This window comes from Schizosaccharomyces octosporus (genome assembly GCF_000150505.1).
Source record: "Schizosaccharomyces octosporus yFS286 unplaced genomic scaffold supercont6.2, whole genome shotgun sequence".
Taxonomy (NCBI): Eukaryota; Fungi; Ascomycota; class Schizosaccharomycetes; order Schizosaccharomycetales; family Schizosaccharomycetaceae; genus Schizosaccharomyces; species Schizosaccharomyces octosporus.
In genome coordinates this window covers 139110-155319 of record NW_013185620.1, presented here as the reverse complement: position 1 = coordinate 155319, position 16210 = coordinate 139110, and the positions used below count along the sequence as shown (strand labels likewise).

At 38.8% G+C, this 16210-nt stretch overlaps 5 protein-coding genes across 5 annotated transcripts; 2 read left to right on the top strand and 3 right to left on the bottom strand.

Moving 5' to 3' along the window:
- Window positions 1–30: 30 nt before the first annotated feature.
- SOCG_03706 (biotin synthase) lies at window positions 31–1691 on the bottom strand. The gene is made up of 3 exons (XM_013163617.1): window positions 1307–1691; window positions 1174–1243; window positions 31–1118 (listed from the first exon to the last, which is right to left on the bottom strand). The coding sequence occupies exons 1-3, from the start codon at window positions 1430–1432 to the stop codon at window positions 184–186; spliced, it is 1131 nt and encodes a 376-aa protein (XP_013019071.1). The 5' UTR covers window positions 1433–1691; the 3' UTR covers window positions 31–183.
- Window positions 1692–2198: 507 nt separating this feature from the next.
- Window positions 2199–3285, bottom strand: SOCG_16241 (uncharacterized protein). The gene has a single exon (XM_013164099.1). It carries the CDS (start codon window positions 3274–3276, stop codon window positions 2281–2283), a length of 996 nt encoding a protein of 331 aa, XP_013019553.1. The 5' UTR covers window positions 3277–3285; the 3' UTR covers window positions 2199–2280.
- Window positions 3286–5971: 2686 nt separating this feature from the next.
- SOCG_03704 (transcription factor) lies at window positions 5972–10108 on the top strand. The gene is made up of 2 exons (XM_013163616.1): window positions 5972–7586; window positions 7639–10108. Exons 1-2 carry the CDS (start codon window positions 7203–7205, stop codon window positions 9937–9939), a joined length of 2685 nt encoding a protein of 894 aa, XP_013019070.1. The 5' UTR covers window positions 5972–7202; the 3' UTR covers window positions 9940–10108.
- SOCG_03703 (GTPase Gem1) lies at window positions 10030–13122 on the bottom strand. Its single transcript, XM_013163615.1, has 13 exons — window positions 12678–13122; window positions 12550–12625; window positions 12351–12487; window positions 12143–12298; window positions 12023–12088; window positions 11923–11965; window positions 11528–11860; window positions 11095–11483; window positions 10943–11056; window positions 10769–10897; window positions 10624–10698; window positions 10468–10575; window positions 10030–10422 (listed from the first exon to the last, which is right to left on the bottom strand). The coding sequence occupies exons 1-13, from the start codon at window positions 12777–12779 to the stop codon at window positions 10246–10248; spliced, it is 1905 nt and encodes a 634-aa protein (XP_013019069.1). The 5' UTR covers window positions 12780–13122; the 3' UTR covers window positions 10030–10245.
- A 590-nt stretch (window positions 13123–13712) lies between these two features.
- Window positions 13713–16198, top strand: SOCG_03702 (sulfate transporter). The gene has a single exon (XM_013163614.1). It carries the CDS (start codon window positions 14002–14004, stop codon window positions 15994–15996), a length of 1995 nt encoding a protein of 664 aa, XP_013019068.1. The 5' UTR covers window positions 13713–14001; the 3' UTR covers window positions 15997–16198.
- The last annotated feature ends 12 nt before the right edge of the window (window positions 16199–16210 follow it).

The window sequence follows — 16210 nt, the reverse complement described above, 5'->3', positions numbered from 1 at the left end:
TTCATTCTAACATAATTATAAAGAACGAACAATTAATTTACTAGATTTTGCATTTGTTCTGCTCAAAAGTAGATGTAGTATAATGTATACAAGAGGAGTTATTTTTTGTAATGGAATAGGATAGAAGAAGGAAAGACGAATTAATTACAGGATTGAAATATTAATGAAAAAGGAATTCGAAAATTACACGGCCAGTCCTTGAGCTTCTAATTGAGGTGTCGCAGCCTTTAGAACTTCAGCATGGTCAGGGCGAAAACGGTTCTTGGGGGGAAGAGTAAAGTTGGGCTCTTCAGCTCCTTCATCATACTCGAAGCTTTCCAAATTATGAAAGCCCCATTTGTGGAATAATTGGCTGTCTTGGTCCCATGTAACGGAAGGAGTGGTGAGCATCTTTTCACCGGTAAACACAGAATTGGCACCAGCCATAAAAGCCATCACTTGCTCAGTTTCAGAAAATTGAGTACGACCAGCGGAGAAGCGAATAATGGTTTTGGGCATGCAAATACGAGCAGTGGCGATGGCACGAAGGAAGGAGTGAAAGCCAACAGGTTTCTTGACCATGTCACCAATAGGAGTTCCGGGAATGGGGACGAGAGCATTAATAGGAACAGACTCAGGATGGGATGGCATGTTAGCTAAAGAATGGATGAGGCCAATACGATCTTGTTCTTTTTCACCGAGACCCAAAATGCCACCACTACAAACCTTGATTCCAGCCTTGCGAATATTGTCGATGGTATTCAAACGTTCATCATACGATCTAGTCGAAATAATTTTGGGATAGTATTCGGGAGAAGTGTCCAAATTATGGTTATAAGCGGTTAATCCAGCTTCTTTAAGGTCTTTGGCTTGTTCTTCGTTTAACATGCCTAAAGTAACACAGACTTCCATGTTCAAAGCACGGACTTGTTTGATAACTTCTAAGATATTCTTAAACGTACGGGTACGACCATTTAAATCACGCCAGGCACTTCCCATGCAGAAACGTGTACTTCCTTTGGCTTTCGCGATATGAGCCTTTTCCATGATATCGTCCACTTTCATCAACCTAGTAGGCTTGACACCTGTGCTGTAACGGGAAGACTGGGAACAATACTTGCAGTCTTCTGTGCAGCCACCTAAAAAAAGGAAAGTTAGTAATATATACTTGATAAACTCAAGTTCGGCACAAACCTGTCTTGATGGAAAGAAGTGTGCATTGTTGTATTTTTCGAGGGTCATGGAATTGTCGATGTACTGTGGCCTATAAAAAAACACAACTGATTAGTTTTACTTGGTTTATAAGAGGAAGACGGATCTTTCATACCGCTTTGAAAACAAGCTCTATCAACGGCATATGATAGATTTTACCAATTTGTTCACGTGTCCAGTCATTCCGAATAACTGCGGAAGTCGAAGATTTACGAACTTGGTGTCTTATAGCTCCAAACATTGTTGATTGCAATACTCCAGACTTTTAGATGAATTGGATTTCAAAAAAGCTTTTTGCTAGATTTTCGAGAGATCTTCAATCAAAAGGTCTCGTTAAAAGTTTGTATTGCAAAAGGACTACAGAATGGTTTAAATGAGAGCTGGAATCCCTCAAAAATAGACCTTTCTTACGCGTTTTCTCACGGCCTCCTGGTGTAGTAGAAACTAGCATTTAGATCTACCGGGGAAGGGTAAGTATACTTATCAATCAATCTCTATCATCTTTTATTGGCATCGATAAAAATACCAAACTGATATCATCACCACCAAGTTTTGTTGTATTTTCCAATGCCTGCGTATGAAGTGGCATTTGTTAGAGAAAGGAAAAGAAGAGGAAATGTTGTTTACAAATGTCAAAACGTTTCAAGGATTCAGGCGAAAAACAACAAAGATTATTCTCATTGCTAAATGGGGCTACTCAATTCGTATGAAATCTGCTCTCATGGAACTAGCGTCTTGTTACATGTAGTTTGATCAGTCGAGTCAGGATTTCATACGAATTGAGTAGCCCCATTTAGCCAGCCCAAGTTATTTGTTATATTGCTAATTTCAAGGATTTAGCAAATGCTATTTTCTTCTTTTCTATGTGAATATATCGAAATCTAACCATTGAATCCAAAACTTTTGATACCTACCTCTTTTTGTAGTAGTAATAGTAAATGCCTTGTTTTGTTTTTGTTTTACTCTATAGTGGATGGAATGCAAACCTGTAAAATTTCTATATACTCTTTCTATATGTACCTAAACAAAGTAAACTATGTTGTCCGTTTTATTCTTCTACATGAATCGTTCCACGACCCCCAAAAGTTCTTATTGCATAAACATGTTGATGGCCTTGCCTACCAAACCATCTCCACCTTCCGAATGCTTAGATGGACCTTGATTATCGTCATCACGGTTGTTGTTTCCAGAAATGGCATGCAACAAATTACCAGCTAAACCAGAGTCAGCATTCCCTTGTTGGTTGCCGGAATTGTTGTTGCCAGAATTCAAAAAGCTACCAGCTAAGCTTCCTAAACCGGCTAAACCACCGCCTTGGGAATTGTTAGAATTGTGATTGGAGTTTTGGTTACCAGGGCCCAAGAAACTAGCAGCCATTTCTTGCAAGCCATGAGTCTGGGCTTGAGGGTTCTTGTTGTTGGCGGCGTTTGAGTTGTTGGAAGTAGAACCTCCAAGGAAAGAACCGACGACAGTAGCTAATACGGCGCTGTTTCCACTAGCTTGTGAAGAGCCAGCGGCCTCGGCCAGCTTGGTAAGCATATTTCTGTTTTGGAATAAAGTCTTTGCCAATTCAACGGATGATTTGACGTCCCCTTCGGAACCACCGATACCACGACCTTGTCCGGAAGCATTGTTATTCATTAAGCCTTGGGCCTCTTGCTCTACCATGGAAAGAAAATCACTTTGGTGTTGATTAGAATGACCTTGGCCATTAGCTAAGGCATCGCCATTTTGAGAAAAGTACTTTTGAACGGCACTGAAAACTGCAGCATGGCTAAGAGAGTTGGAACCTTGACTACCCGACTTTTGAACATTGCCGCCATTGTTTCCAAAACCCCCCAACGTGGAAAAGGCATTAATAAAAGTACTGACGTCCAAAGGACCGGAACTAAGTCCCGAGTTGGAATTTGAAGTTTGATCATAGGATTTGTTGCTCTTGGAAGATTGCATATTATTATTACCTAAGGAATTAATAACCACTGAATTAATAGTTGTTAGAGTTACCATAAGAGTCATCACCATAGGAGTTGTTGCCACCACCGAAGGAAGAGTTGTTGTTACCACCTCCGAAAGAGTCTCCACCATAAGAGTTGTCGTTACCGCCGAAGGAGTCACCACCGAAAGAGGAGTTGTTGTTGTTTCCACTTCCGTAGGAGTCACCGCCGTAGGAGTTGTCATTGCTGCCTCCATAGGAGTTTCCACCACCAAAGGAGTTGTCGTTTCCACCACCAAAGGAGTTGTTGTTGTCGTTACCGTGGTGAGACTTTTTGTGGCCGCCGCTACCGCTGCCATAAGAGTCTCCACCGTAGGAGTTGTTGTTGTTTCCACCGTAGGAGTTATCGTTACCGCCGAAGGAGTCACCACCGAAAGAGGAGTTGTTGTTGTTTCCACTTCCGTAGGAGTCACCGCCGTAGGAGTTGTCATTGCTGCCTCCATAGGAGTTTCCACCACCAAAGGAGTTGTTGTTGTCGTTACCGTGGTGAGACTTTTTGTGGCCGCCGCTACCGCTGCCATAAGAGTCTCCACCGTAGGAGTTGTTGTTGTTTCCACCGTAGGAGTTATCGTTACCGCCGAAGGAGTCACCACCGAAAGAGGAGTTGTTGTTGTTTCCACTTCCGTAGGAGTCACCGCCGTAGGAGTTGTCGTTGTTGCCTCCAAAAGAGTTGTCATTACCACTGCCGTAAGAGTCTCCACCATAGGAGTTGTCATTGCTTCCACCTCCGTAAGAGTTGTTGTTGTTTCCACCTCCGTAAGAGTTGTCATTACCACTGCCGTAAGAGTCTCCACCATAGGAGTTGTCATTGCTTCCACCTCCGTAAGAGTTGTTGTTGTTTCCACCTCCGTAAGAGTTGTCATTTCCACTGCCAAAGGAGTTGTTGTTGTTGTTGCCGCTACCAAAAGAGTCATCACCGTTAGAGCCATTGCCATTGCCGCCCTGGTGCTTGCTGTTGTTGTACTTTTGGTATTGGTCGTAGGCCTTACCGGCAAAGTTCTTGAGATTATCAAAGTTCATTATGAAGAAAAAAGACGATGAAATATGTTCTATAACAAAAAAAAAAAGAGTAAAAGAATGAGAGATATAAAAGGATATCACTCTATTTGTACAATTTTTGCTTGATGGGTAGGTATATCCCAAATATATATAGTATTTCTTTATATTTCAGTTAGCGACCTTCTAGGGAAAATTCGGGAAACTAGAACAGTCGATACCAAATTTTATCTCGTGTAATTTGTTCCATGATTTCCTTGGATGATTTCAAGCCGTCAGTTACATACGTCATTTCAGCGGGGAGGCTTTGCACACAATTGTTTACGATTTTGATAAACATGCTTTACGAAATCGAAAGAAAATCATGAAATATGAGAACAGCGAGGTGTACGGTTACGCAAGAATAGAATAGAGTGGAGTTGAACTGGGCATAAACAGAAAAGCAAAGCCAAAACCGAGGTGAGCTATGCAACGCAGACCATTGCTGAGCGGACCATTCCATAACAAGGTAAAAAAATAGACTCGAAGAGTCTGCACCAAATGTCTGCACCAAAAATCTGATAGGAGGAGTTGTTTAGTCATCCGGTTTGTTCGTTCGTTCGTTCGTTCCTTCAATCAATCATCAATTCATTTCTTTATTCGTTCATAACATATTTCTTTATGTTTGTGTACACTTTTTCTATTCGAAATTTACTATTTTTAAATCCATACGTAAGCTTACAAATGCATCTTTTGTTTTCCCAGGAAAGAATTCTCTTTTTATTTTTCCCATTGGAAGTTTGTTTGGTTTCTCTTTTCCTCTCCAGCCCAGCCGTCTATCTTTCTCCGTCCAGTCATCATCATTCCCTTCCTTCTAGTCTAATCTACAGTGTGTATAGTAGGAGAAGCGGTCTCGGTCAGTATAGCCTAAAAATAACTTTCAGTAAGATCTGATTACAGCACGGGCCGACCGCCGGCGGATTCCGCCAATATCCGTTCACGATAACGTCAACAAGTCTATTCCTGAGAGAAAGAGAGGGAGAGAGAGAGATTCGTTGCAAAACTCGTCATTTGTGTTTGCAACGAATTTTCAAGTTTCTCTTTTTTTTATTTTTATTTTTTTTATTTTTATTTTTTTTATTTTTATTTTTTTTTTTTTTGCCTTTTCTCTCCCAATGGATTCAACAAATGTCCACCGAAAAAAGGCTCTATTTCTATCGACAAGACTAAGACTAAGACTAAGACTAAGACTAAGACTAAGACTAAGACTAAGACTAAGACTGGATTGGATTGCATTGCATGCATCGGCTTCCTTGTCCAACGCCTTATTACGTCATGTCGTTCAATCAACTTGCTTTACGTTGAAACCCTTTCCAATGGAAATCTAGAGATTCGCCTCCCTTTTAAGCGATTGGTAAAAATAGTTTAATTGACTTTGTTGAATCACCAATCCGCATTTTTTACCTTTTCACATCGTATGTCCGTTGGTTATTGACCCTTGCTTAAAGTTATTCTTAGTTTTTTCTGACGTATACCTTCGGGTTCTTCTTCATGCTTTGTTTACTTTTTTTTACCATCTTCCATCCCATCCACCCTTCTTTTCCTTTTCACTTTGTTTTCTCTCTTTTCCGTTTTAGTGGTATTGTAATTGTCATTTCACTCGTCTTTTTCATGATTTCGTTTCTTGTTTGCTAGATATTTCCTTTTTCTACTTGATTCATTCCTCTTTCCCGTCTTCTTTTGCTATCATGTTGAACCAACCGTTTTCAACTCTTTCCGTCAAAGAACCATCGTTTTCATAAACTTATATTATTATTTTTTGGTTGCAGACTCTTCGAGTCTATTCTTTTTTTTTTTTTTTTTATCTCTCTTTTTTTCCCTTGCTTGCTGAAACAATTTTCTCTGCAGGAACTACTTACTACCTATAGCAAGCATACCACCATACATACACCACACCGCTTTAATGCGCCGTGCTTTGCTTTGCGTATACCTACCTACCGTACGGTTGTGGATGGTACTGCGTAGGTAAATTTTTTTTTTTTTTCCTTTTTTTTTCGGTCTTTGAGCTTGTTTACGAAGGATTCCTTGCTACTCCTAAAATCTTGTTATCGCGGTGGGTTCAAAATCTACGCAAACCTGTCTTTACTGAAACCGGTGGTTTGTATGAAACTATTTTTTATATCATAAGAATGTGTTATTTGTTTTTTTCGTATTCTAGCGCATTATGTTTTTTTTCAAGCGACAAGCTGTTTCTCACTTTATTTTTCGGCTCTTTCTTTCGGCCGCTCAAATTCAGTCTGTACCACAACAAGATCTTGCATTGGTCTTTATTCTTTCCTTCTAATTCGATTCTTCTATTTTGAAGGATTCACTCGAAAATCGTTGCCTTTACATTCTTCATTTAGAACTTTTTTTATTAGCCTTCTTTTTCTTATTCTCCCTGGTTTTCCCTCTTTCCCTCATCTTTAGATTTCATTTCTTTCTCATTCATTTCGGCATTCATTTTGGTACATCTTATTTCTTTTTTTTTCCTTCTTATTAATTTTCAATATTTTTGTTGCATCATTTGGTTTCACTTTCTCTCTTCATTACCTTTGATCACTTCTCTTTGTTTGGACATTTATTCTTGGACCTCTTTTTCCTCTTTTCTTTTCTATTCCAAATATCAATTCCTTGACTTTTGCTTTTCTTCACGCGTTATTCACCTTATTCCCTGATCCTTCCTTTGGTTCATTTTCCTTTCATTGTAGATATCCGCCCCTTTTTTCATCCTGCTTACTTCTTGTACATCATTTCTACTAATTTTATTTATATTTAATTCGCCCGCTTCATTTCCTTATTTGCATCGAAAGTTTTAATTCTTTTCTTTGTGTTTGGTTTTCGGTTCTGACTTTTTTCCTAATACTTTTGGCTATTTAAATAGACAGATTGTGTTTTTCCTTTGCCTTGTGATCCTTGTTTTTCTTTTCTTTGGTCGTACTTTTTTTTTTTTCATTGTTGTTGTTTCTTTCGTTTCTTTTGGAGTTAATGATTTGTCTAATTCATGGATCTCAACACCATTTCTTATCTTCCTGTTCCTCCCGCTAAGTTTCCTTCCAACTCTTCAAATACCCCTCTTCCTACCCAACATGTTCCTCCTACCTTCTCTGCACCATCCCAATCTTCCTACTTTCACCATCCATCCACTGTCCCTCCTTCCATAGGTTCTAATGATTACACATACCCTTATCTGTTTGATCCTTTCCCTACCCACTCCTCTTCTTCTCCTTCCGTCTCACGCCCAACTGACGTTCCCGCAACGAACGACAAATCGAAAGAATTTCCGCCTTTCTTACATCCTAGTGCTGTCCGCGTTTCTTCGGCAGTGTCAGACGAGAAGAGGAGGAAGAAGGTTTCTCGGGCTTGTGACCTTTGTCGAAAAAAGAAGGTATGTCTATTCTTTCTTGTTTTCTTTCTCTCTCATTAACTCTTCTTTTTAGATTCGTTGTGATTCAGTGGAAGGCTCCACAGGTGCTTGCATCAATTGTTCAAAGCACAGTTTGCAGTGCATATTTACAAGAACACAGCTAAAACGTGGTCCTGCAAAAGGTTTTGTTCGTAACGTTGATGAGAAAAATAAACGGGTTCGTTCCAATAGTACATCGGTGGTCGCTTCACCTCCCGAAACGAATCCCACCACATCTCCTGCGTCTACTCTTGCTGATTCCATGCCTTTTGATGTAAAATCTAATTCCTCCTCCCCTGATAATTCCGCCATTCTTAGCAAAATGCCTCCTAGAGATATTACAATGCCTGTGGCGTCCCCCGACCCAAAAGAAACCAGTATACCAAACCATTCCAAACCTACCTCTACGTGGTACCCTCAACTTTATAACCACCCTCCTCAACACTTTCAGCCGGCTCCTTCAAGAGTACCTCCTTTCCAACAACAATCGTATCCTTACCTATCCACCCCTTCTAACCAATCTTTTGGCAGTCTCCAGCATTCTAAATCTTTTCCTTCCTCAAGTGTACGCCCTCCCGTCTATTCTACTCCAAGTGTACAATCATTTGCACGTCCAAATTTACCACTTCAATCAACGCAGAATGCCCCTTATGTGTTAGATTCTAATGGAGTTACAAGCAAATCCCATCCATCTTTTGCTGAATCACCTTATAACTCAATGCCTTCCTCATCTGCTCCATACCCTCCTGCCCTTACAAATGTTTTATCATCCGATCCTAGTTCCTTACCCTTGCCGTCCATCTCTTCATTTGACAATTCCCGTCCCAACACCATTTCTCATCACGCCGGATTCCCAAACATATCCTATCAGCCTCCTGTTCCAATGCAGCCTGTCCCTGTGAGTACACCAGGGAATCTCCCAAGTTTTGATCTTCCTTTTCATAAAACCCAATCCCTGCAAAACCCGACTTTATCACTTCTGCGAGAACCCCGATCTTCTACTTCGAACGCTGCTTCCGATGCAGAGCAGTCAAGAACTGCCGAAAATGCTCAGTATGATGATATGCACGAAATATCAAAGGTTTTTCGCGAAGACATTGAATGGGACGACGAAGCTGTTGATAGATACTATTTGCTTATACATTCTACCTTGCCAATTTTGCATCACTCAAAAACGCGCTTAAAGATGGAACTGGAGAAAGCTCCAAAATTTTTGAGGTCTTGTTGTTTACATGCAATTTACTCTCTAGTAAACCGGCCGCCCTTTTCTTCTCTCGGAAGTATCTTTCATAAAAATCCTATGAAGGCAATTGGTTTACTGAATTTGATCTGTACAAACGTACAGGACTTTTCTAATAGAATATTGCACTTACAGACAATGATTTTACTCGCGGTTGAGAGTGACCAGCGTGGTCCTACTACAATTACTGGTCGAAATGGACTTCCTCAAAGTATGTGGCACGGCGCTGCCGTGGGTTTAGCTTGCAATATGCGCCTTCATATACAGTCTCATGTACCCTTGCAATCTGCTTATGAAGATATGGATGGCAACGCAGCATTGTGTCGTAGAGCCTGGTGGGTCTTGGTAATTTTAGATAGGTGGCACTCCGTGTCTACGTGTTCTCCCTTGTTCATACCAGAGAGCTGTATAAAGCTGTCTCTCCAAGATCAAAAGGTTCTAGGAAGCTTCCCGAGTCAACTTGTTCGTTTGTCTTTAATAGTTGGTCACATTTCCGATGTTATTCAATCTCCGGATCCAAGTGATCGTGAAAATCCAATCGTGACTCAACAGTTAAGGTCAGAAATTGACGCATTCCGTGAAAGCGTTGACGTTGTTTGGGGTAGAATGAATTTATTAACGTTGGCCGTTACTCATGTAAAAGTGCTTTTGGAGTTATCTACGAATGCTCGTCCTTCTGCTGTTTTAACTCCGGCTATGAAGATGGCTAATATCCTTTCTTCTTCCTCTACACCGCTGACACCTCTTAATCACCACTTTTTTAGTTTAGCTGCATGTGTTTTAATTGGTGTCTATGATATTCCGGAATTACAGGAAGAAGCTAGACAGGGGCTGGAATACATTCGAGAATGTATAGAAAAACGTCGAGACATCGTCAGTAGAAAGGATCATGAGGATTGGGACTACGTTGTGTTGAAGTTAATAAATGCTAAAATGCAAGGTCTTCATATAGCTTCGGATCCTCCCGCTCCGCCTTACGTCCCAGCTCCTTCACTTCCTTCATATAATGCCCAAGAAATGGATTCAGTGACATTCAAAGATGCCTATTTGTATGCAAGGTTGTGTAATTTGGGTTATCTTGGATTCCTGATTTGAGTTATGATAAATCTTCTTTACGGTAAAAGAATATTCGTACCCAGCGAATCAATAATATTTGGTTTTGGTTACAGCAATGGTGTAAACGGATGTTTATCTGATGTGTTGTGATGAAGTAAAAATAGGGATATGAATAAAGATAGTAAATCTCGCATTTTTATTGTTTCAACTTGCGTCGTAACGGTGTAAGAAGCCGTCAAAGTATTTGATTAATTATTGTAAGACACATCTTCAGTAAAAATATTTACAATATATATTCATTATTGAGATAATAGAAAATTTGATCACAGCATAAGTTAGATTGAATTATCGCTTAAACATATTTCGATATTTCACAATTTTCCAAGCAAGGCTGCCTCCCACAGACAGCAGCAAGGCCCCAAATGCTGTTAAGGCTACAACCAGTTGGTAATTAATTTTGTTGGAGTTCTTGTCTGGTATTTGAATAATCGAATTGGCAGGAAATTGTGCAGATTCGGCAATCTTTAACAAAAATTAGTAACTTTTAACTCATTTGAGATAAAATACCTGAATGAAAAAATCTTTAGAAGTATTCCAGATAGCAGAAGTGCTAATATGTGTCGGAGATGGAAGGCTCAGCTGTTTTGTAAATTCATCCGGTTGAACAGGATATCTCTAGAGAAAATATTAGAAACAGACGTAAGAAATAAAATAACGACATACTTGCTGTTGACGATCCAAATCAGCTTTAGTTGCAGCAAATACGCAAGGGATTTTTTGAAGCGCAGGATATCGTCCCTATCATAACAGAGTTAGTATTTCTGGTCATTTTTTTATTTGTTTCTCTAGGGGTTTCTTCTGAACATACCAAGAGATTTGCTATAAATGAAAAACTATTCGGGTTCGAGGAATCATACAAAAGGCATAATACATCACAAGCATCTAATGACTTTGGCTCAGCAAGTATGTCGATGTCTTTTTCACCTATTTCAGAAAGCTAATTAGTTAGCTAATAGTCTTCACAAAAAGAAGGATTTCTTACCACCAAATATCTTTGTCTGCTTTGAAACTCAACGCTATTAACAACGGTATTAGGAATTAAATCATCGGAAACACGATGGGGGATTTTGTTGATAAAACTGGATAATAATGAAGTCTTAATGCGTTAGCTTTATTATAAAATAAATCTCTTACTTTTCCACAACCAGCAGATCCAACCACGAAACACAAAAACACGTTGCGATCGTACTTGGAAACTCGGCGATGCTGAATGGACCTCTTTTTGGTAACTTTAAGGGCATCAGTTACATGACCACGACCTTCACTATCAAACCCTAGATACGCCAAGTATGCCAAAGTGGTTTTGTAATCAAATAAAGTAATCATACTCCACTGAGCTAGCCAACCGTTATAGCTAGCAAACCCATGTTCGTTAAGAACGGTCGAGTTTGGGAACTTTGAATGAATCCAAGTTTCAGGCAATCCCGGTGTATACCGAAAAAGGTCGGAAAGTTCATCATCATTTAACGCCCCATCATTATCTCGATCAAATTGATAGAACAAATCAACCAAAAACCTGTAACCTAAAACATGAGTTTAGTAAAAACATCATTAGTATAATCACTACCTTTTGGACTAAGTTCAACACTCTGACCGGGTGCGACTTCCAATTTGGGGCTAAGATAAGAATCATCAAGACAAAGACTATCTGTGTAATGGAACGCTCGCAAAATTCCCCATGTACTTTCCTGTTTCCCATTCTCGATTTGGAGCTGATTATAAGCTAAAAACCCAGCACGATTAAGCTGTCCATTAGTTACGCCATTTGGAAAGACTTCCTGAACAGTATTTATAATATCTTCTGCCTCCTCTTTACTAAGTTGTTTTCCAAAACACTTTTCGGATAAATGTGCAAGCTCTTCTGTCGACAAAAGGTCGTCATTATTCTTGTCGCTTAGGACTAAATAATTAGCTTACAGAGAACTATATGAATAACCAAGAACAATTCGGGCAAAGACTTACAAAATATTCGACTTAAGGCATCAACTGCCACGCTTTTCAATTTCTGTAAAAGCAGTTAGAGAAAGTAGACTATCAAAAACTTTGCACAATAAATGGATACCTTTTCTTTTGTATCCCACAGAGGAATAATGGGGTAAATGACACAAGAACGGCATATATAAAATAACTGGATTTGGTTAGCCTGATTGAGAATCAACAAGAATGTTGGAAACTGTATTACCTCATTCACGTTGACTTTTTCGAGCGCACTACAAAGGATACAGGATTCAATCTCCTTGAATTCATTAATCAAAGGTACCATTTCATGCTCAATAGAATGAAGCCCTTGATAATTATCAAGATCCTCCGACTTGTTTGCACATAAGACAATAGGAACCTAGTCCTCGTTAGTAAAATTAGAAAATAAGATACTCTCTTTGATCACATACATTGATTCCTAGGGATCGAAAGTACGGGAGCCAAAAGATGCTAACACGTTCGTAAGAATAATTGTCGGAATACACAAGACATAGAACATTGGCTTTTCTCAATTGAGATGCTAAATAATCCCTTTCATTGCTGCCGGCTAAATTCGTTGAGACGGTTAGACAACTTTTTGAAACGTAACTGATCTCGATTCATTCTTACACTGAGTGTCTACCAATACCAAAGATACATCGTCATTCAATTTTGGGTCAGGAGGAATGGATATTATAGGAAATACCTGAACGATTAGATCTGGAACTCACAGACAAAAGTTATGAATCCATGCGTACCTTTGGAATTGCTGTAACGTTGTCTTCTTGTATTAACGCTGAAATAAGAGAGGATTTCCCAACCCCTTGGTCTCCACAAATAACGACTCTAACTTCTTTCATTTTAAGCTTCTGGAACGCCTCAACACATTCTGCGTACAAGAATGCCAAGTAGTAAGTGACAAGTGCGGTATGGAAAGAAGTATTCCAAAGGGAGAATATTCAAAACACCGATTCTATCCTTGTAATGAAACAATATATGTTTTAAAATGATTTACTGGATGTTTAGAAGTATGAAGCAACCTTCAAAAGCCTCGTGATGCTTGCAGGCGTCCTTTACTGGGTATCGATATAGGATCCTAAGGAATTGAAGTAAATTATTTACTTATTTCCTATACTGATTTAAATATAAATCTTTGTCGACTTGTATATTTATCTTATTGTTTGGATCTTTACTGTTCTATGCTCGAAACGAGAGAGGAACCTTTGTGGCTCTTGGATTTTTAGGTTGTCAATGCGTATCTGCTTTTACAGAATGATATTCTTCCATTAAATTGTTCATCGAGCATACTAAGGAAGGCTATACTATCCTAGTGGATACTATCAATTTTAAACAAAACTGTGGAGACTAAACCATTCTTGAGCCTTTTTTCTTTTAATTCATTCTCAATTTCATAGTTAATGAAGTATCTCTATCTTAGAATGTTGGATTCAAACGACACATCGTTCAGTTGGCAGCTAGTGAAGTTAAAAAATCTGGATGTCTCGTAATGTGTATTCAAGCTCTATTATAGATAGAATATACTACAACTGAAGAAAAAAATCGCTTGAAACTTCTTGCGGTTCGCCAATTACTATTCAATCCGATCAACTGTTACACAAGAGCATGTAATGCTACCCTTGCAGATGAAGATCAGCGTTCGTTAATTGAGATTTTACAACAATTTGAAACTGATACAAATTAAATTAAATAAATTTAGTTCTTAGCGTTTGTTTTTCTAGGACGTATCATACCAAAACCCTAAGGTAGCATCTTTAGATAAGCGATATTTTAAGTCTCTTTCTCTACTGTGATGTACAACATTTAACACTTGATCAACCAGAAGCTGTCAACAACAATTCTTGTCCTACATACATCAGTTTGGAAGTAGAACAACGTCTGATATTTTTCGAATTACTAAAGTCAATAGACTCTGAAAAAAACTGCTCATCCTTAAATTGTGAACTTTACATTCAAACCCCTTTTTCTGTTTTATTTTGACTTTTCTAAACCAAATTAACTTGATCAAAATAATTTTTAGTTGATAAAGATAGATAGCTTTGCAAATTTTTAGTTTGCCTTGCTATGAATATTTCTAATAACCAGCAATCAAATAATTCACGGTTACCTCTATTGCAGAAAAATGAACGTTTAAAAACGAATCCTTCGTACCAGTCACTTGGTAGAAGATCGTCGACTTGGATGCGAGCAAACGTCCCTACGCAAAAGCCTTCTGTTTTCCGAAGACTTCAATACTACGTCCCTGTATTGCATTGGCTTCCAAATTATGCGCTCGGGAATCTTGTATGGGATGTATTGGCTGGATGTTCTACGGCATGTCTTTCTATTCCGGTTGCCCTCAGCTATTCTCAAACATTCTTGGGGATTCCTCCGGTATACTCGTTGATGGGAGCTACTGTAAGTCCAATACTCTACAGCCTTTTTACGGCTAGTCCATTGCTTAGCGTAGGTCCAGAAGCTGGTGTATGTCTGTTAATTGCAGGTAATATCCATCAACGGGTAATTGAAAACACTGAAGCTCCAGAAAAAATGGCAATCCTCATTACAGGCATGATTACTTTTTTGACAGGCCTTTTCACATTGTTAGCAGGAACATTTCGACTTGGATTCCTCGATGCTCTTGTATCTCCTGTTTTACTTCGTGGTTGCATTTTATCGATTTCAGTCATTATAATGATCAACCAAGCTAGCGTTATTTTTGGGCTAACTCATATTCAACCCATTAAATCTGACCTTCCGATAGAAAAATTGATTTTTATACTGCGCAACATTCCAAATTCTCACAAGTTTACCTGTGCAATCTCAATGATTGGGATTGTTTTGTTTACTGTGTCCCGTTTAGGGAAGACAAGATTTTCTTCTCGTTTTCCTAGAATTGTTTCCATTCCTGATACCGTTCTAATTCTTTTGGTGGCAGCCCTACTCAGTAAATGGTTTCATTGGCATTCCGTTCATGGGGTACCAATTCTTGGTGACGTTGAAACGAAAGTCATCTATCCTAAACTCCCTTTACCTAAAGTAAGTAAGGTAAATTTTATTAGTGAATCTTTACAAACTGGCTTGACATGTGCATTTTTGTCATTCATTGATACCGTTATAGCTATAAAGGCTCTTTCAACCCAAAGAAATCAGATAATTCGTTCAAATCGAGAGTTATTTTCATTAGGAATGGCAAACATTGGTGGAAGTTTGTTTTCAGGTTTACCCGTATGCGGCGGTTACTTACGTTCAAAGTGTAATATACTTTCAGGCGGTCGTACTCAAGTTTCTGCAATAGCATGTGGTGTTATTGTATTTCTGGCTACTTTGTATATTCTACCTGTTTTTTCTCATGTACCTAATTGCTTGTTAGCGGCAATGGTAGTGTCTTTGGCTCTTTCTCTACTAACAGATGTTACTTCTGAAATTGTATCTTTGGTAAAGCTTCGTGCGTTTTACGAAATTTTAATCATATTTTCCATAGCTAGCATAACGATGATGCTTGGCTTAGAAACTGGAATCATATTCGGGCTTGGTGTTACAGTTTTACAGATAATACGACATGCGACTCGTTCTCGCATAATGTTTCGTACTACGGTCGATGAAAATGAAGATGCTATTCTGTTGGAAGATCACACATCTTGTCGTTCTCAGCGGGTAGATACATTTGCCGTTGACGCCGATGATCACATGCGTGTTCTGGTAGTCAGAATTCCAGAACCCCTATTCTTTGCCAACGTTAGTCAATTGGAAGATCGACTAAGTCGATTGGAAAAGTACGGTAATCCGCGTATGCATCCCGGTGAAACACCCTATCACTGTGTTGAAGACCTGGAGATCGTTGTTTTTGATATGGTTGGCGTTTCTTCTATGGATTCTAGTGCTTTATTTACCTTTGGCCGAATTTTGGAAAGATACAGAAACTATAAAACTAACATCTACCTTGTTTCTGTTGATCCTTCTATTTTGCAGATTTTTGAAAAACATGGCCTTATAGAAATTATTGGGGGATTCAATCACGTTTATGATAGCATTAAGCAATTAGATGCTGCCCGCGAAACAGAAATCGGTCTATTCTAAATTCTCGTTTCTTGTATTTATTTTTCTCTTAATTATCCTTCAAGTTATTTTTCATAATCTTTCTTTATTTTTTTCTCTTTTAGCAGGACTACACTTTAACCAGTATACATATCATTACTGGATAGTCAGCTATGTTCGTAATGTTCCTAGTTTTCAATGTTTTGGCTATTTTATTCAAAGCAAAGCATCTAACATATTAATGTAATATATAATG